The following is a 20,707-nucleotide window of genomic DNA, read 5'->3' as shown; positions in this document are numbered from 1 at the left end:
ATTATCCAGCAGCCCTTAGTTCTGTATTGATTCTGCATTGAATCTTCCAGTAATGCTATGGAATAGAGGAATATGATTTTCTAACTTTTCTTTAAGTTGCATCTCCTGCTGCCAGAGAATGGGATGAAACAAGAGAAGCAAGATGAAACAAGAGAAGTTTTGCTCACAAGAGAAAAAACACAGCAGCAGCTTCTGGTGCCTTGCTCATAAGAACTTAAGGAGAAACAGAGTTCAGCACTAAATCAATGCAAATCAACTGGTTTTCAGAATTATTTGAGTTCCTTCACCTGACTCCAAATAGCTGCACTCCAGCAACACTATTACAGCTGGCATGACACAGCTGTTTCTGAAGTGTTTCTCTATCCCCAAAAGAGCTTAGAATAAAGAAAACTTTCAGCTTCATAAAATAGAGCTACACATCAAGTTATTTAGTACATCAAGGCAGAAAGACCTGAAGCTGATGACGTGCAAGCTCCCGCCTTCACTGTGTGTTACACTCTGCCTATTTGAAAACTCTCAATCCATCTTCATAATTGAATGCAGATTCTTGTCTTAGAGCACATTAGAGTCTCCGCGAAAACAAGTGAACACTCATGCAGCCAGATGCTATTTCTTTCTGTGTTCAGCAATTAAAAAAAAATGCTTGCAGCATTAAAATAAATAAATAAGTAAATAAATCCTGCAGAGTTATTAAGGAACAAAAACATCCCAGCCAAGAATTTTCAACAGAAAACACACTTCCTATGCCTCAGTTTCAGGGTGCAAAGGTTACAATTCCTTAAGGAAACTCCTAATCACACAACTGTTAGTTGATCTAACATTCATGGCTTTTAGGAGTACCTAGCCGGGTATACACTAACTCATAATATATTTCTTAAGCCTTGTCCTCTCCCCTGTTGTTTCATTTTAAATTATAAATCTTTCCAAGTGTAGTTAACTGTAGAAGCAGAAACTCCAGATAGAAAACATTCGTTTTCTAAAAACAGTTAGATTTATTTATACATTTTATAGCCGTAACAGGGTTAAAATTCATGCATGAAAACTGCCTTGAAACTCCCTCCCCTCCAAATTAGTAAGTGCTTCTTACCTTTGTTACTTCCATTTGTGCCTGGAACAATATCTGTTACATTGATATCATGAACAAAGTCTGAAAAAAAAAAAATAAAAAATTGTATTAGCAATGTTCTGATTCTTCTATTAGGCTTTTACCCGTTAACAAAAATGTTAAGGAAACATTTTGAAAGAATAACATCAGAGCTGCAATATGCAATTGGCACTTCCCACCAACCTCAGATGGGTATTTCAAGGACCACTGCACCACTTTGTTCTCAGCAGTCCACTCCATCTATGCAATACCCAAGCATACCCTTCCAGCTGCTCATTCCTACTCCCCCAGCACATGTCCACCAGTCCCTGCTCCTTGACTGCAGCACTGCATAGTAGAGTACTGAGGAGATACATCTCAAAAATCAGTTTATTTTGTGACAGAAAAAAAAAAAGTTATTCTTAACCATAATCTTAATCCATACAATATTATATAGATAATGCTTCCCCTACTCATTTTTTCTAACCGTTCTTCAGAGCCTGAAGGATGTTTTTTTTTTTCCCCCTCCATTTTGTTCTTTAAATAATGTCAAGTCTGGAAAAATGTCTAAGTCTCAGTATCTACAGTCATCTCTATTAGTACTTTATCTCAACTGTGCTCCTATGCGACTTTACTGCAAGTAAAAATTTTCAGGTTTCTCAAACTTCATCAGTAAGAGTGCTGTCTCCTTATATTTACATATATATTGATGCATGCAGAAAAAGCCCATCAGCCTGGAAATCTAATTAGTATCCCTATGGTTAAAATTTGCTTCTGCTGCACGTGGCAGTATTATGCTCACAGAAAATCAAATAGGGTAGAAGGGTTCCGATTTTTAAAGCAATTAAGAGCAGCTTGTCTCTCGTACAGAAAGGAATTGCTTTTCCTGGAAAAAGACCTATTGTGATGATTCTCAAACTTGCTTAACAGAATCAGAATGTTTTGGCAAGGATTAAAATGCTAACCTTATAAAGAAAGACAAACTCTGTAATAACTACGTAGTGTAACCTTAAGAACATAAGAATTATAAAATAATGCATTCGTTACTCAATAAAGTAACATGTGTCCTTCAGGGATGGTGAGACTCTAATTAAACTTTGCTTAGGGGGCATAAGCATCTTTGCTGTTATATGCTTCAAAAAATATTTGTTAAGTACATTCAAAACAGAAGCCTTTAAAACTCAGTAGTGCTATTCAACACTCCTAGTCAGATTTTCAAAGCTCACAATTCCATCTTTTATTCTCATAACTCTACATACCTAATTGACTGTATCCACAAAAGCCTCTGTGTGTGCGCACATACAAGGATGTAACTAACCAAGATTTTCTTCTATAGCAATGCCAGACTAAAAATTGTTCTCCCGCTGTCCTACTGTTCATCATTCCTTTAAGGATGCTAGGAGAAATGGTCTATATGACTATATACATATATATACACTTCATTTGCTGGAATCTAGAATTAAACTTTTTTTTTTTGCCTTAGAGAACGGGACTTTGCCTAACAGAAAGGGACCCTGGTGTAATGATGGACAGTTGGCTGAATATAAGCCAGAAATGTGGCCAAGAAGGCCAATGGCATCCTGGCTTGTATCAGGAATGGTGAGGTGAGCAGGACTAGGGAAGTCATCCTGCCCCTGTACTCGGCGCTGGTGAGGTCTCACCTCGAGTACTGTGTTCAGTTTTGGGCACCTCAGTACGCTGTACACAGTACACAGTGTACACAGTACACAGGACACTGAGGTGCTGGAGCAAGGCCGAAGAAGGGCAACAAGGCTTGTGAAGGGCTTGGAGAACATGGCCTACGAGGGGAGATTGAAGGAACTGGGTCTGTTTAGTATGAGGAAAAGGAGGCTGAAGGGAGACCTTATTGCTCCCTTCCAGTACCTGAAAGGTGATTGCAGAGAGTGTGGGATTGGTCTCTTTTCATTGATGACAGGTGACAGGATGAAGAGAAGTGGCCTCAAGTTGCACCAGGGGAGGTTTAGGTTGGGTAACAGGAAAACTTTTTTACAGAAAGGTTTGTTAAGCAGGCTTCCCAGGGATGTGGTTGAGTCACCATCCCTGGATGTGTTTAAAATCTGTTAGGATGTGGTGCTTAGGGACACGATTTAGCAGAAGGTTGTTAGTATTAGGTTTTATAGTAGTTTGGTTAGGTTGTGGTTGGATTTGATGATCTTCAAGGTCTTTTTCAACCTGCACAATTCTATGATTCTGTGATTTAGGTGGAGATCTTTTTCATTAACTTGGATCATTCTGAATAGTTACATCAGCACAAAGAAGGAGGGGTGGAAAGAAAGTGGAAAGAAACAAGTCAGGATTGAGTGTGGAATTTTTTTTAAGCCCAACAACGAAAACACATTTTTTAAACTAGACCAAGAAGTCTGCACTCACTTGCAAGCCAGTTAACTGGTAGTTTGTCATTTATTAGAAACACATACTGAGAAATTGAGAAACTGGCTTTGAAGACATGTAAGTGACTATGCCTATAAATCCATACTTACTTATTCTCACTCGACTGTTCACAGAAAGTAACAAAATCAAGATTAAGTACAAGGGACAATCCTTTCTGAATATAAACCAAAGTTTTGATCTTTAACCAAGACAGCTGTTTAAATTAACCAAAGATTAATACTTACTGTATATAAACTTTCCTGTGTTGAACAGAAAGTTGGACATAAGCACCCAATAAACGACCATGGCTCCAACAAGAGATACCATAGAAAATAACAGGCTTGACCACTGACCGAAAGATCCAAAATAATACTTGCAAACATCTGGGAATTCCCAGTTCGAGGTATCTGTTAAAGCTGAAGAAGATTAAAAATAAACAAATCATAGTAATAAAAAAATTTAGAAATCTAAACAAAATGTTGTATTAGGGTCACAAGAATTCTTCATAAAAGAACAAGTTGATTTTTTCTGAATTCTGACACAAATTCAGAGGGTTTCAAAGAGCTAAGAAGATTGCTATTAAATTTTAAGTACAAATTCATAATGCTGTTCTTCTTCACATAGGTTATGACATTAATGTTGCTTGTTCTACAGGCGGAGCCTGAAGAATTAGAGGCTTTACCTTGAAGAAGTGCAGCAATACTACTACTTTGAGTACTTTCAGAAGCACAGGCACTAAGGGTTTGGGCCAAAAAAATGCATGCTTGCATTTGCAGCTGAGTCTTTCTGCAGAAGTAACAGTCCTCAACAATACTTGGAAATGAGCTACATGCTGGAGCAGTAGATATTAACTACCTTTTATTTGAACAAGTAGGGTGGTAGTTTATATGTAAAAGAACAACAGTTATGAGTATTGAACAATAAAAATATACTCAAAGTAGATACACCCTCAATGACGCAATCATGCATAAACTGTATCCAACACAGACTGCAGAATACATAAATGCCTTCAGTTGTGAATATGAGACAGCAGAACTGCAGTTCTCAGATGGCTAAATGACAAGAAGAACCTCATTCCTTTATATTCAGACACAATTTATTTTTTATATACAAATATTCCAGTGAACAGGCATACGACAAACTATTGGAACTCTGTATTTCACAGTTTTGTGGAAATATTTGCATTATGAAGCTTACGTATCATTTTTCGTGATTTCACAACTCTGTAACAGCAATAAAGTGTCAGAATGCCCATCAGTATGATGAGAATGATTCCAGAAGTAAATCCTGCCTGTTTAGAGGGAAAAAACAACTCTGTAAGTATCAATAACACTACAAAAAAGCGAGCCATATTGCCAAAAACATTTTCATAACCATATGTTTTTCATATTTTTACCTGCTTTATTCCCCATGGGATACTTAATATAGATGTGCCCATCATTGTATTCCATATCACAAATCTAGGAAGAAAAGATAAAAAGTCAGTGAATGATTTTAAAAAGACTCTTACTCCATACTACTTTCTTAGATAAAATACAGAATATTTAAAAAAAAGCATTCTATGGCTACTGTATGAGAAGGTGCTTAACATACATTGTCACTATACTGGAGTTTTTACCATAGCCATCTGTGCAACTGTCAACTTTAAATGCAGTTCCTAATGGACTATATACATAGATTTCATCAGGAGCTGGAAGTACGTGATCAGGAGCAACCTAACAAAAGAATAAAAAGGAATAATTATTAGTAGCATCAAAATAAATATTACCCCAAATACAGCAAGTCAACTGCTGTAAAACAAAATCTTTCCAGGAAAAGCACACTTTAAAAGAAAAAAAAAAGGTGGGCCATGATTTTTTTTTTTTAAGAACATTAAAAAACGTTCACTGGATTCTTAACTAAGCAGTAGAAAGGCAGATTTTCTACTGAAAAATACTGGTGACATACAGAGCTCAATCACACAGACATAGCTCAATCACCACAGCTGATTGGTGCTCAAATCCTCCTCATAAAGGGCAGCAATGAGTACACCTATCTGGGCAGCCTGGACCACTCTTCCAAAATTAAAACTATATCTTTTCTTAGATGGTAAAGACAGAAGAATTTGATCTTGACTTGTGATAACAAGAAACTTTGTCAAGATACTCAGCTACTAGATATCTACTTCAAAGCAAACTACCATTAGTTTCCCCTCTACCATTGTTTGTACTTCTTTTATAAACCTAGGCTGTGGAAGACCCAACACTCAGTTCATCTGGCCCTGTCTTTGTCTCACCAATGCCTTGTCTGAAGGAGATGTGAGCCTGCTATAGTAATGAATCCGCTTATTCATTGCTGAAGCTTCGTCAGAGACTCTTTGCATGTCATCACTGGCGCTGACTATGTTTGTAGGCTCCACATGAAATGGTCTAAAGGAGGGGGATGAAAAATGAAAAGAAAGGAATATTTTTAGCAATCCTGTACTACAAGAGTTAACATAATTCAGAGAACAGCTTAGAATCACTCTGGCCACGTCTGTCATTCATTGACAAAAAACAAATGCTGTGAGTGAAACCATCAAATCTTTATATAATCTACATTGCTCAGACTCTGCACAACAACCTAACATCAAAATTCAGACCTAATATCCATTCTAGTAGCTCTCAGCAATGAGTCACATGAGTAACACAACATTAATGAGCTTGGCCAAGCACATTAACATTTATAACTTGTGCTGCCAGAACTAGCCATGATGAATAGAGCTAGAAACGGAAGGCACAAGTAAGGCAGAAACAGAAAAAAGATAGAGAAAAAGAGGAATAAGCAGAGATAATGAGAACCTGCTAAAAAAAAGGCTGGGAACTAATAATCTAGCCAAAAACTCTGCATAAAATTGTGTTTAATGCAGATGGAACCAAGCCCAAACAAATCAGTGTGGCACTTTTGAGCCAAAGAAACCAGGACTACACTTTGCCACTGAAAAGTAGATGTCCACTTTCAATTCTGAATCACCTTCAGATTTCCTTTCGAATTTAGACTAATTACAGAGAACGAGATTCCCAGCAACAGATGCCCCACAGTCCAGACATACCCTCTTGAACACAGACTACAGCAGGAAGGTGGCCTTCCTTTCCCTCTTCTCTAGTTATACAGGTACTGCAAGTATGGTCACAGCCACTGCAGAAGAATGCAGCCACCTCCACCAAAGTTTTCTCTATGCGTACCTACTCGTGGAGCAGAGTGATAGCTGCAGTTTTTCCTGCTCCTGATGCTACAGCAAATCTTTAGCAGAGATTTCATCATGTTTAAGGCTACCAACAGTAAAAATGAAATTAGCAATAAATCCATGTCATTTTTACTGTAATACAATTATGGTCTATTTGAATGACATCCTCAGTACACCTTTCTGGCTCAGACCTACAAATGAAACCTTTCTGCCACTGCTCTCAGTAACAAAGGTTTCATTCTTTTCTCATGTGAATAATTAAGCATTTCCTTCCCATTTATCCAGAGGAAAGAAAAGGAATATTGCTCTGAAGTCAGCTGTGATATCTTTGAAAAGATGATGCTAAGTTCTAGCATGGCCTCATTCCTGAATGCTTAACAGGCACAGCAGTTATGAGTATCTGTAGGAGAAATATAAACCAGTAAAGAAAAATCTAAACAATCAGAGAAAACTATCTCTCTTCACTCCTTTACAAGTTAATCATTCTTTCCTTCATCTTAAGACATCATTACTTATATCCTCCTTCACTATGGAAAAAAATTGCTTAGACTTGCTAAACCATTTCATATACACTAAAATCAAAATGGACACTTCTCAGTTCTTACAGCATTCCACACTGAGGTGCGTTTGGTTTTTCTTTTTTTTTTTTTTTGTTTGTTTGTTTGTTTGAAAAGAGTTCACAAAATGAAGGGGAAAATGCTGATTATGTATGTGGACTTCTAGGGTGTTCCTATAAACAATTAAGACTTTGTCACAACTAAACAGAAATAAATTTTAAGCCATAGCCTTAATGTTCAAGCCTGAAGTGCACCTTCGCAAACAAAAATACTCATGGATTGTCAGCTTTATGAGACTTAACTTTTTTTAGCTCCAAATGTACTGGGTTGATCCAGTCATTGGACACTGCTGCAAAAAATATCTCATTAGAAGAGCTGTATAATAAAGATTGTTGCAATGAAAACAGGAAACATTATATGTTTGAACGCCTCCTCAAATGAGCTCTTTTTTTTTTAATTAAAACATAAAATATAACTGAAAGTACACTTTTCATTTTCTTCAGTATTTTGATCATTGTCTGGACTGAATAAGCAAAATGTCACTATTCTATACAACAGAATAGCATGATTTAGAATCAAATATATGTGTGATAGAAACAAACAAACAAACAAGCAAAATAACACAAAATAACCCCAAGGAAATTCTGCATTTGCGTTGCTGCTGCTTTCTGCCTGGAGGAATACATGTTTAATGCAGACAATACTTGGGTGACTTCCCCTTCTGGTAACATCAGCTGCACCCTTCTGGTGTACACCAGATGAGAGTGATAATGATCTAAAGCAGTAATTGATTTTTTTTCCTCAGAATACCTCCAGTCATTTTGAGCAAGTGACTATGATAAGACAGACTGATCCCTCATCAGTTCTACAGTTGCTACAGGTCTCCCAGAAAACATTTGTAAGTTAGGTAGGCAGACTAGGATATAATCTTCCTCTTTGATCTCATTGGGCGTAGGTGGCACTCTTGTTTAGGATCAAGGCCATTACCCAGCCCCCAGTCATACTCAGATCAAAGACTGGCCGTAGGGCATAATCAGACATGTCCAAAAGCTTTCAAGAGAGTACTTTAAGATTTTCAAAGCCCAAAGGAGGTAGGACACAATTTGGGCTGCATTTTGGTAAACTCTTTCTTAGGGACCTTAAGCTTAGTAGCCATGCAGTCTGCACATACAAGCATCTGCAGTTGCAACAGATCCTAGAAAACTTCCTGATTTACACAAGCAATCTCACTGTATAGCTCATGTGGCAAAACGAATATGAAAAGGATGCGGGGCAATGTGATCTGAGGGAAGGGGAGAGGCTCCATGACTAAAGGCTGTGACTATTAATGCAGAACAGTGCAGACAATTACTATGCACTGAGACAGATGACAGTACCCACAAATGTATTATATCCATACCAACAAACACAATTACAACTTGTATTTCAATAGCTAGCATGAAAACCAATGCTCTTTTTAGCTGGACAAACACACCAGTAAAACATGGCTGTTTTCCACAACAGAGTGAGTAGAGACTACATGCAGGATTCCATGCAGGAGGTCCTTACCTCCCACACATTACCCCTTGCACATGTACTTCAGAAACCATTCCCTGCAAACCTGTAACTTGCTCATCTACTACTTATTTTCTCACAAAGAAACACAGTTAATAAAAATCTAGCCCTGGTCTACAAAAAAAGAAAGCTGTAGTCCAAACTTTCTCATATTATGAACTTGGGTAGCAAAGGAAATGAGAAGAGATGCTCACAATTAGAGCTGTTTCCAAGTATTACTCTGTGTAAACCTCAAATTTTGGATTGGGAAGGTTGAGGAAAGAACAGAATAAGTAATTTTGTTTCGCAAGCTACATATAATCTCACAGCTGCTAGCACCTGTAAGGTGACACATCTCATTTCTGGATATTTTCAGAAAGGTATTCTATTTTGCAGAGCAGTGAAGCAGTACAGCCAATACCTACCTTACCTTTTAGTTGAAATTTTTAAATAGCTAACAACTGTTTCTGGAGAACTAAGCCCTTACAATGTAGTTTTTAATGCTGTTGAACGTGTTTTAGATCTGTGTGATGTTATTAACATTATTTCATAACTGAATAATAGGAATAGCACAGTTTATTTTTTTCCCTCCAAAAAGACCACAAGAAGCTTATTACACAGATTTCTTCAACAAACTCCGCATCTGTTAGCTACTTTTTCAGGAGATTGTAAATATTATTATTAGTCACCAAATTATTACAGGATCACTGTACAGAAGAAACTATGAAATGAAACTGCTTCACTGTCATGGAAATTGAAGTAAGGAGCAAAAGTAGTAAGAAAAACTATGGATATAGACATCTATAGTCAATATCTGTATTGACTGTGGATTCATAGATTGATATTTCTTCCACCTAGCTGCCTAAGATCACTACAGATGTTATTGTACTTACCTTGAGGAAACCAGCTGCAAACAACTCCATGACTTGATTTCTACCATCTAAGCTGTATGAATTTTAAGTAATGAATTTTAAGTATACTTGCAGTGTATCTTATAAGGTCTTTATTCTCTTGGCAATTTAACCTTTTCCCATATTCATATTTACCAGTGTAATTATAATGATCAGTGCATGACCACACAACTACCTTAAAATATTCAATGGAAGCAGAACTGTGATAATCCTTTAGAGGATGCACACCAGTTTAGCAAATAAGTACCACAAGCTTTGCCACACCACATTTCAAGCACTTTCCCTCTGTCAAAGGTAAAGACATTCTATACCTCTCTTGGAACAGATAAGAAGGTTCATAGAGAGGTATTGTGAGGAAGTAGTATGATTAGGAATTAGTAGAAATGTTAGTGATACAGAAATATGAAAACCAAGCAATGGAATAAAAAGTTCACGTGGATTTGGAGAAGTAAAAGCAAGAATGGAGAAACTGTAGCCGCCGTGGAAGTCAGCCTTTACCATTATCTACTTTTTTAAGTTAAGAGAAACGTTAAAACGAAAAGGAAATAATTTCACATGAGAAAAGCTTATCTGACTGCCACCCACAAACACTGTTTAATTTGTAACTGTTTAATTTCACCTTCTGATCTTTCCTGCATTGTAAGAGAACATCATGGCACTTCAAAAGGAATTGAGGGGAAAAAAAAGCACAGAAGGCTTGGTCTTCCCTTACAAGGGGCACTGTTTTTCATATGCAAAACAATACACTGACAAAAAGTATGTTTAAAGAGCATTAAGAAGAAAAAAAACTGCTATCCCTTGAATATAGTAAGCATCACCAAGCCATTACAATGACAGTCTGGCTTTCAAAGGGCCCTATAAAACAGGCAAACAAGCCTAATAGAGTGCAAGAAATTCAGGTCATTGTGAAGAACCCCCTTTGAGAGTGTTAAAAGTAGCTCTGTATTTTGCCCAGAATACTAGGAGAATACTAGATAAAATAATTTACAGTTCTATTAAAAAAAGCAATTTGTTCATTGTTTCGAAGTAAATAATGAAAAACACGCCTTTCAAAATCCTAAATCTTCCAAGCTTTTAAGAAAACCAAGTAACGATGTAAATGAAATCAAATCCCAAAACCCAAGCAAAGGAACAGAACAGTATCAAAAAAGGACAAAATGAACTTCAAAAGATTACAAAGAACTCTTTGATACCGATCTCAAAGCTTAATAGGGATTCTGAAAATTTGTGGTAAGTGACCACATACCTACATCTGATTATAGTTTCTGAACAGTGAGTTTAAAAAAGGAGCAACTAAGCAGAGCACATCATGTACTATTACTGCATTTGCACCATTGGATCTTTCCGGATGATAAACCTTTCTCCCTTCAGCCACATCTCCCTGAAGATCGAAAGAGCAATCCCTTTCCAGTCACACTTCCAAGACCACACAGTCCCCAGTATTGCTCTGACCATGTTAAGGCAAGCTCTTCTTCCTTGTTTCTTGTTCTAAAGATCACAGAATCATAGTATCATTAAGGTCGGAATCTCAAAGGCCATCTAGTCTGTCCATCTACCATCAGTGTTGCCCAGAAAACCGTGACCATTTAGTAAGACACCCACATGCTTCCTGAACACCTCCAGGGACAGTGATTCCACAGCTTCCCTGGGCAGCCTGTTACAGTGCCCAATCACCCTTTTGGGGAAGCTTTTCCTAATATCCAACCTGAAATTTGTGCTATGCCTTCTGAAAGATAGAAATTCAACCTTGTTTGGCACAGTGATTTCCAGGTCTTTCTGATATCCCAGATCTGATGCCCTTTGTCTTTGTGCCTCTGCATGCTTGGAAGACAAAAGACTAGGATGTTCTAAATGGAAGAAGGAAATTAAGGGAGGAATAATAAGGACAAAGAGAATGGATCTGCTGGAGGTTGTGAAGGCAGAAATACAATCCAGGAACATTCAGGAACATCTACTGCTTTTGTAGAAAGAACTAAACACCAGTTTGTAATGTTTTATGAAGTTGAATCACCAAATCTAAGAAATCACATGGACAATAAAAAGCACAATAAGGAATGAATACTTCACTTTTGAAAAGTGGATCTTGGTTTTTTATATGTCACAACGGAGCAGACTTCTCTCATTACTTCTTGAAACTCGCTGCTCTTCCAACATAACACATGCAGTCTTCAACATAAAGAGCTCCCCAGAACCTCTATAAAAATTAGCAATCTTCCTCTGTCAGAGGAGCTGTGAGGGAATGACACTCCACAGGAATAAGATGAACTAAAAATGTAGTTTGCACAATCCCTTTTTCCACCTCTACTGTTTTCTAATCTTTATATAAATTGTTCTGCGCATGCTCACACCTGTGTTCCATTGTTCCCCTGTGCTAATTCCTACCTTTGTCTTCCCTCCGTCTTCCATCCCTTTCCCTCATATAGATGAGAAGTTATTTAGCCCTGGCTAACATATCGCTCGTATGGCTTTCTAAAGCTACAGGTCCAGGCTGAGACAGCAGGAATTCACTAACTTCAAAAACTTGCTGAAGTGGCCACAAGTAAAAGGAATTTGTACACAACAGTGCCATCTTCAGCTTCTACGGGAAGCCTGCAATACTTCATAGGATGCTTGATGGAAAGAGAAAAAAAAAAATGAGGCAAAGGAGTAGAACCACAGTCCTAAAGCACAAGGTATTCTTTTTTGTAAAAAAGTGTAACTGCTGTCTCCAGCTAACACAAGAAGGGCAGTCCTCATTCTGATCTCAGTTTTGATTTAATAACAAACAACAGCTCACAAAACCTTAACCGCCATAGCAGAGGAATTCTCCTCTTCTGAGCTCCTTTGAGGAACAGAACTGTTAAATTGTATGAGAACATTATTATATATGAGAAAATTATTGCTTAGCTAGATCTTATTTTTGCAGCTAAAGCAAAAAGAGCAAGCTGTTCTATTTTTCGTATTTGCTCTGTCTAAAAAAAAAAAAACCCAAAGAAATGCTAGAGCATTCCTAAAGACAAAATATTTCCTCAGTATGAGTTAAAAATATATTCTTCCCCATATCACCTTCAGAATGCACGCACAGCCATTCACACACATTGACAGCCACTCACCTACTGCATCTGGCAAGCCTTCATACAGTCCCAACATTTCACTTTGTTGTGTTAAATAAAAATCATCTGGTGCTTAGAGAAAACATAGTACAGAGTCAAAATTGCACTTAGACCCTAGTTTCCAAATAATAGTTATATGTCTTCATAGAATTCTGCTGCTGCAAGCAAAAATTAGACAGAAAACCACCACAGAATCATTCTGTATGCTAAGCCTTCATCTCACCTTTTGCATTTAAAATCTTCTGGATTAAACTGTATATTCATGATTCCATAATTACTTTCATCGCCTCCTACAGGAATCAAGAGAGGCTTTGTATCCTCCTCCATATCTGACGAATATGCTTCTTTATTCTAGACTCTGACAGTTATTCTGAACAAAAGAAAGAAAACAAGACAAATGCAGTTAGGTAAGCTATATATCTGCAATGAATTTAAAACTGGCAGTTCCACAGGTTCAGAAGCTGCTGAGGAGAAAACAAAACTCCTTCAGTTTGCTTCTGGGAATTGTCATTTAGTAATGCAAACACCACTGGTCAAGCACAGCAGGCGTAACAATTTCAAAACACCCTCCACATTTAAGTAAAGTGTTCAATAAATCATTGTGCTCTGATTCTTCTACAGCAATAGCCAATATAAATTAAAGCACTGTGATGGATGCTGCTTTTACATTGGGATTGAAAAAAATTTGTAATCTGAATTTTATGTATTTATTTATTTATTTTGAGCTACCGTAGCAAAAAACAAGTCCACCGTGTGGAAAGTAACATTAAGTATTTTTATGTGTAGGTCTTATTCAACTTCACAGCATAAGACTCCGTTCCAGTTCCCACTGTTCCACTGGAAGACTCCCATGATTTTTAAAAGAGCTGTATTTGCAATTAGCAACAGAACAGCTGAGAACAACTTATCCAGATTATGAGACTACTGTTTCAATAAATTTCTTCAAACTTTACAGCAAATACACAGTTTTCCAGTGTATTTCCCAGAATAAAGATTGAATTATAGTGGTGTATCATGTCCATGTCCTTTGAATTAAAGACAACAACTGGATTAATAATGCATTAATAATTATGTATTGCATGCATTCAGAACACTCCAGGCTAAACAAAAGGAAGCAGGCTGCTTTTAAGCAAATGGAATTATATTTTCTTCAACTGAATTGCAGACCTCACATGGGACTTGATGCAGTCTCATGTTCATATGAACAAACATAATGATTTAACAGCTCTCACACTTGCTACCTGCTGAAATTCCTCAGCCAGGACATATTTTTCAAGCAAAAATGGTAGAGGTTTCTGCTTTTCCAGTGCAATTGTTTCCTGATATTTTGTATGGTAGACAGGCTGATGGAAAGATAAGTGGGAACTAGAGATAGCAAAAGATCAGAAAAGGATGGCACTGAACGGAACAATAGAATGAGCTGTTTTAAATTTACATCAGGCTTCTTGTCTACCTGGACAAGCATGCCTGTGCAAAGGAGTACAAATGATGGCATTTCATCCTATAAGGATGCCAGTTCCTTCATGCCTTCAGCATGCATAACACTACAACTCATGACATACAAGATTTGAATTAAGTCTTTTAAGTTTAAAGGCATGATTTTATCTTGTTCATATTGGCAGTGACACAGATCACAATAAAAAATCAGATAAAATAAAACAACTGTACAAGCATTCTTTGCAGTCCGTGATAACACCACCTTTTCCTCACCCTTCATTTCTGCTGTCACTCTCCCCTTTACTCCAAAGTCCTTCCCTTCTGCATCATCCCTGTTACTTCTTTGGCTTCATTTGGAATGTCTTAAATACTCTTTTTGTTTTACAACCTTCTGGTGACTTTCACCTTTCACATTCCTGCTCATTTCCTCTCCATTTTCTGCCTCTCCTATACACTGTCAAAACTGTTTTCCAATTGCCCTTAACAACCACTATTTACAAAGAGATTTCTTAATTGACAGCAATATTTTAATTTCCTTTCAGATAACACTATTGCTTTCCAAATCTCATATATAGCTTCCCTCTTGATCATTTCTCTTCTACCGATTTCTTATATAATTTTCTATAGCTCTACGTCACCTCTTTTCTCCCTACTGACTACCTTTATGACCTGTATAGTCCCAATTTAACTCATATCAGTGTACTTCTTCTAACTGCTTAATACTACTGAAAGAAAATCGATGAGATTAGAGACTTCATCTACTGCTACAACTATCCACCTGTTCCTCTGTCATTCCCAAGACCTTCTGCATCCCTCTGATTGCATCTTGAGAAAACAGTTTTTATGGCTTTATTTTTGTTGCTTTTAATGGTAATCTCTACAGCTCATAGCTTCTTTTTTTCTGCGTAAAACTTTACTGGAAGTCTCAAGTGGAAGACTGATAATCCAGTTAACTGTTCCTTTTTATTCTGTTCTGTTGTCTTTTTCAGCTTAACATCCTGCAAACTTTTCCCAAACAGGTACACCCTTACCTCAGGAACTGAGATCCCTCCCTTCTGCCTTTTGCAATCTCTTTTGTTTGAGTTTAAATCACACTCTGGATTTAGCCAAAACAACCCAGATTAAAATTTAAATCTCTAGTGGATGGACTGGAATTGGAAACAAATTCAAACCGCAACACTCATCAGTGAATTTAGCCAGAATTTTCCAGAAGACTGAGCAACTCAGAACTTTTCCTTCCTCGTGGCTCTGATTATGGTGTGGATGAAGTATCGCTTCATACATCACTTCCCTAAAACCCCTTGTAAATAATGTATTTGTGCTTTATAATTCAATCTGAAAAATGCAGAAAACAATGATCACCAGTAAGACTTTCTCTGCGCTATGGCTACAAAGGATCCAGAACACTTTCAAATATTCCATAAAGAAAAGCAATCCTTCCAAGACATAGCATGTACCAAGTTAGGCTTGAAAGCATAGTTTGGGATGCAGCACTGTTTATTTGCCTCTTAAGAGCCTATTTAAAAATAAACCCTTTTCAAAAGTCTAGCTTGTAAGTGCTTATTGTTCAGAATAGATAAAAGAAGCTTATGACCAGCAAATTAACTACTTTACAAATAGATGCAGATATGAAAACTGTATAATATCAAAACTGTATGATATGACAACTGTAGACAGAACCAATGTAGCTTAAAAGATAACTGCAGGCAAATGAACAAAGCACAGAAGAAGTAACCTGATTAATTATTGTTTAATCTAATGCCTACTGCTCCTTGCCTGGATTGCACTGCCATTAAATATTTCTTATACACGGGATTACGCTGGTTGTGATATCCAGACTTATTGCCTGACCATTTCCACTACATCAAATACTTCTCTGCAGCTTGTTTTAGTAGTGTTATAGCTACCTTGAGCTCTTATACTAAGAATCTGACCTACGCTCACCTAGTCTTGGAGTTTTATCTTTTAAAAAAACTTGTGACAGACAAAATTCTGTACACAACCTTCCAATCATTTATCACAACCGTCATGCTACCAACACAGTCTCAACAATCATTAAAATCTAAAGACCTACAAATTCAAACACCATGTTAGTGTCATGAATGGTGGTAAGTTCTGCACAGACTTGTCCTCTTCTGTTCATAATTCTCCCACAACCATCTGAAGCACTGCATCAGAAATCCATCAACAGGTAACAAGCAAATGAGGATTTACTAGTCCAGGTTTTTCTGCTGCTGGCAAAGAAACTGTGAAATAATACCAACAGGTACACAAGTCCCACTCCAGGCTACACTCTGGATGACTTACAGGTGGTATTCAAAACCAGAGGTGACCTTTCATTAATGGTTTGCTCCTGCAAACTTATGCTTTCTCTACCTCCAGTTCTCCTGGTTAGAAAGCCTGAAAAGCTTCAAGAAGTGAAAACAATGAATCACCAGATTGAGAACTCTCATTCTAGCCTGGTGATGCTGTGATCTAGTCTTTGCAGTGGAGGACAAACACACAGTACAATTTGCTTGTACTGTGAATCTATGCCAGCACTCAGTTCTGCTCCAGGCACATGTGTCAACACCTTAAAATGAAACACCCATCCGGATGGATCAGTACAGGCTTTCCGCTTAGGCCATGGAAAGGGGTTACCAAACAAGTATACACCACAGCAGACAGAACTGCACTGTTAGTCAGTTATCCTGGTTATCCCACAAGCTCAGACCATGCTTAACTGGTTTGTAGGACTCTTCTTCACCAGAGAACCTTCCTGGGAGAGTGGGGGAAAGAGGGCAGGGAGGGGAACCACTAGCACAGCTTCCACTGCGCCATCCACAGTGTCTGTGCAGCTGGAAATGGTGCTGGAAAAACAGAACACGTAGTTCTGAGATCTATTCACACAACAGCTCCATGTTACCAAAAGCAAAACTGATGTGCTATGGATGAATAAAGGGCAAGGCATAAGTCTCAAGTATACTGCAGGCTATACACACAGAAACTGTGAGAAATAAGAAGGCTCTTCCCTGAAAAAAGGGAATTTCAAAGCAGAATAGAAGAGCTTCCAGGTTCCTTTTTTTGAGGTAACAAGCCCTAGGTTGGAAGGTGCTGAAGAAGTGAAAGTAGTGACATACATTCAGAGCTCCTTAAAACAGGGACAACTTGACACAAGTCAGCTTGTCCATATTCTCATAGGACTGCAACAATTGAAAACTAAAACATGTAAACAGTGTCAAGATAACGTCTGCTTTGTTAACAGTGCTTGCAGATACAGGCTGCATTACTATTAAGTTTCTACAAGAGCAGTTCCGAAAGTAATGCCTTCTATTTTATGATCTTGGCCCTCAGCAGGCAAATGTTGATGACATAACAGTACAGGATGAACCTTGCCATCAATGTAATATTCCTTTACATGTTGTTGCTGTGTGACACATGGCAGCAGAGGGGCAGCCTGACAGAATGCTGTGTGACATGGAAATGCATGAGCGCATGTGGCACTGAATTCCTCCATTTGGAAAAAAGTGGTGCTCACTGACATTTACAGACACTTGCTGCACGTTTCTGGAGCCCAAGCAGTGGGAGTGAGCACAGTGAGGTGGTGAGTGCTGCATTTCAGCAGTGGTGACAGTGACAGCAGGGCACCTTCACTGTTTCATATGTTTATGAATGAGGCATGCAGGCTCTTGTTCATCACTGGCAAAAATGCAGAGCTACATGTGCTGACTACGTTGAAAAAAAAGTGTTTTGTAGCTAAGAGCATCCTCTATCAAACAGTACTATTGTGCTTTCTGTATCTGTTGTAGTTGCCACGGAAATAAATAGGAGGCAGTACTTTTGGAGCAACCTCTTCAGTACCTCAGGCTGAATCAAGGGGCACACAACTTCTGACAGATGGTGTCAAAGTAAAATGTAGAAGAAATTAAACAAGCTTATCTTCAGCAGATAAGGAAGCTATTATTTGGACACCCATATACGTTTGCACAGATTCTAAGAAAATAGTTACAATCATCAAAACGTAAAGAAGTTAAACAACTTAATGATCCCACCACCACCGTTAAGGAAACAGGTCTCCGGGCCGTCAGCACCGGAGCCAGGCTTCCCGCCGACTCGCGAGCAGCCTCTTCGGCAGCGCTCCGCCCCGCACGGCGCTCCGTTTCGCTCGGCTCCCCGCACGCGGCTTCAGGCCAGCGGCCGGCGAGGCCCGGCACTCACTCAGCCCGTGCTGCCCTCTCCCTCCGCGCGCTCCTCCCTCGGCCAGTGGCACGCAGGGCGCGGCTCAGCCCGTCCCGGCCGGCGGAGCGAAGCGGCCCGCGGCGCACGGGGCTCCCCAGCCTCGCTCGCCGCCCCGCCGCCGGTGAGGCGAGGCGAGGCGAGGCGAAGCGTGGCGGCGGCACCCCGGCCCTCCACGCGAGCTGCTCCGCTGCGCTGCCGCCGGGACCCCCCTGCCGGCGCGGCCTCCTACCTGCGGTCCCGGCAGCGCTCCGCGCCGACAACAGGAAGCGACCCCGAACGCCGAGCCCCGAACTACGCTTCCCGGCGAGCTGCGCGGCACCGCCCCGCGCTGCCAGCCTGGGCCGGGGCTGCTGGAGGCGGGGAGGTGCTGCGTCGCGTCTCTCGCCTTCAATCTTCGCCTTTGCAAGTGCTGCGGCGATGCGGAGCCGCGCGCTTTGACATATTGTTCACAGCGATGCAAAACTGCAGCGTAGTCAGCACTTCAAAGGCACAGGCTGGAGCGCTGGCCTCCAGCGTTTCGGCTTGCCTGGGCTGCATTCAGTGAAGACGAATTGTCTTGGCCACATATATAATATACAATCTAGATAATGAATAGAAGTAACAAACTTACATATATATATTTATCTATTAAAAACTATTAAATACAGAGAGCAACAGAAAGGTAAAACAGGTGGGATATTTGACCTTGTTTTTGTAAAAGAATGGCAATAGTCTGGTTCCGCGGCAGTGGCTGGAGTTCTTAATTCTCAAGGTGTTGTCAGAGATTTTTGATGAAGGGTTGCTCTTCCTGTGCTTCATCCTTGAAAATGGTTGTGCGCAAATGTACGTACTGCAAAAAAAGTATTGCAAAAAAGTGGTGACATGAATGAGGCCTGGTTGTGAAGTTGGGAATGTTTTCCTCTTGTAAGAGAGCACTTAACAAAAGTCTGGCAAAAAGACAAGATCAGATTTTTCTTTGAGATGAATATCTGATTGTATCTCTATATGTACCCTTTGAAAATTTGCAGGTAATGGATTTATGTTGACTGAAAATGGAGCCGAAAATACACAAAAAAATTGATGAGCTTTTTCTTTTTTTTTAATCTTGAAACCTATTCTCAAATTCCGTTATCAGCACAAGAAGCACAGCTGCTTGTTTTTCACTCTTCACAGGTTTGGGTCTAGCCAGTGCGTTTAAATGCATAACATCATTTGCCATAACTTGAGCTTGCCATAATGAAAGTTTCATTTTGAAAGCTGTTATGGTCTGAAACATAGCATGAGTAAGATGATTTTCACACTGACAATGCATGTTTAACTCATTTCAGTGAGAGCTCAAATCCATCAAAAAAGCTAAATCTGTGAACCATTTTTCATGTTCAACTTCTGGCACAAATTTTTGTTTTGATTCCATACATGACTAGATTTCATTTTGCAAATCATGAAATCTATTGCCAAAACATGCAGTTTTAAATCAGCAGCTTTACTGCCCAAATTTGCACAAGCACATGTAATGCGAAAAAGTTTCTGTCCCACTGAACAGAGACAAAACACAGGAATTGGCCTCAACAAGCTGAGCGATATTGTTCAGCCCAAGCAGTGCCCTAACACTTTCCCTGTCTCCCACCTCACCCATTTTTTCATTGGAATCAAATACATAAAGTATAACAGCCTGGCGCCATCTCAGCTGCCATTAAGTAGCACGTGCTGCAACAAGATGTCTACCACACAGTCTGCTCTGAGTGGTGGGGGTCTCCAGTGCTACCAGCAACTGTGACACAGACATTGACACTGACCGAGGTCCATCGGATGCCAATGGTTCACACTGGGATGTTATCACAGAACCATGGAGGTTGGAAGGAACATCTGGGGGTCATCACATCCAAACACCTGTCAGTAGGTTCCCTAGAGTAGGTTGGTAGGTTGCTCAAGAACTATTATAGAACAGTTATAGCACTGTTGCTCACAGAAAATCACTAAGTGGTAAGGTTAACTTTTTGGTTGTTGTTCCCAGTTAAACCAAGGTGGGAACACATCCTTTTTATAGTTGTACTGTAGGGATATTTATAGATCTTGCTAGGGAAAACTGAACTGTGTGCAAGGAAGATGGCCCTGACACAGCTTTCTCACATGAGAAAGCTATTTTGAAACAAGCTCGGCACATATCTCAATCTGTACTTCCTCAAACACAGCCCAAACCAATAGCAGGGCCAAGCAGCAGCACTGCTCCTTCAAGGAAACTGCTGCATAATCTGAATTTCAGACCACAGGAGGAAACAAGGCAGCAGACTAATGACTTG

At 39.2% G+C, this 20,707-nt stretch overlaps 1 protein-coding gene across 2 annotated transcripts in view; it reads right to left on the bottom strand.

Moving 5' to 3' along the window:
• The window catches only part of SLC38A9 (solute carrier family 38 member 9), a 42,879-nt gene extending 24,094 nt beyond the window's left edge, over positions 1 to 18,785 (bottom strand). Inside the window, exons 1-8 of one of the 2 annotated variants that reach the window (XM_052670612.1) lie at positions 18,658 to 18,785; positions 12,997 to 13,143; positions 5,751 to 5,883; positions 5,069 to 5,190; positions 4,872 to 4,935; positions 4,673 to 4,766; positions 3,721 to 3,891; positions 1,088 to 1,147 (exon numbers count right to left, since the gene is read on the bottom strand). In XM_052670612.1, the coding sequence (XP_052526572.1) occupies positions 1,088 to 1,147; positions 3,721 to 3,891; positions 4,673 to 4,766; positions 4,872 to 4,935; positions 5,069 to 5,190; positions 5,751 to 5,883; positions 12,997 to 13,100 (748 nt within the window). In that variant the 5' untranslated portion in view covers positions 13,101 to 13,143; positions 18,658 to 18,785. Of the gene's footprint in view, positions 1 to 1,087; positions 1,148 to 3,720; positions 3,892 to 4,672; positions 4,767 to 4,871; positions 4,936 to 5,068; positions 5,191 to 5,750; positions 5,884 to 12,996; positions 13,144 to 18,241; positions 18,358 to 18,657 lie in introns of those variants that run through there. The other variant, XM_052670613.1, reaches the window with a different exon arrangement.
• Between the last annotated feature and the right edge of the window lie 1,922 nt (positions 18,786 to 20,707).

The sequence above is a fragment of the Tympanuchus pallidicinctus genome, unplaced genomic scaffold (assembly GCF_026119805.1).
Source record: "Tympanuchus pallidicinctus isolate F22 unplaced genomic scaffold, pur_lepc_1.0 scaffold9, whole genome shotgun sequence".
NCBI lineage: Eukaryota > Metazoa > Chordata > Aves > Galliformes > Phasianidae > Tympanuchus > Tympanuchus pallidicinctus.
The sequence above is the reverse complement of the archived record's forward strand: the minus strand, read 5'-3'. Positions and strand labels throughout refer to the sequence as shown.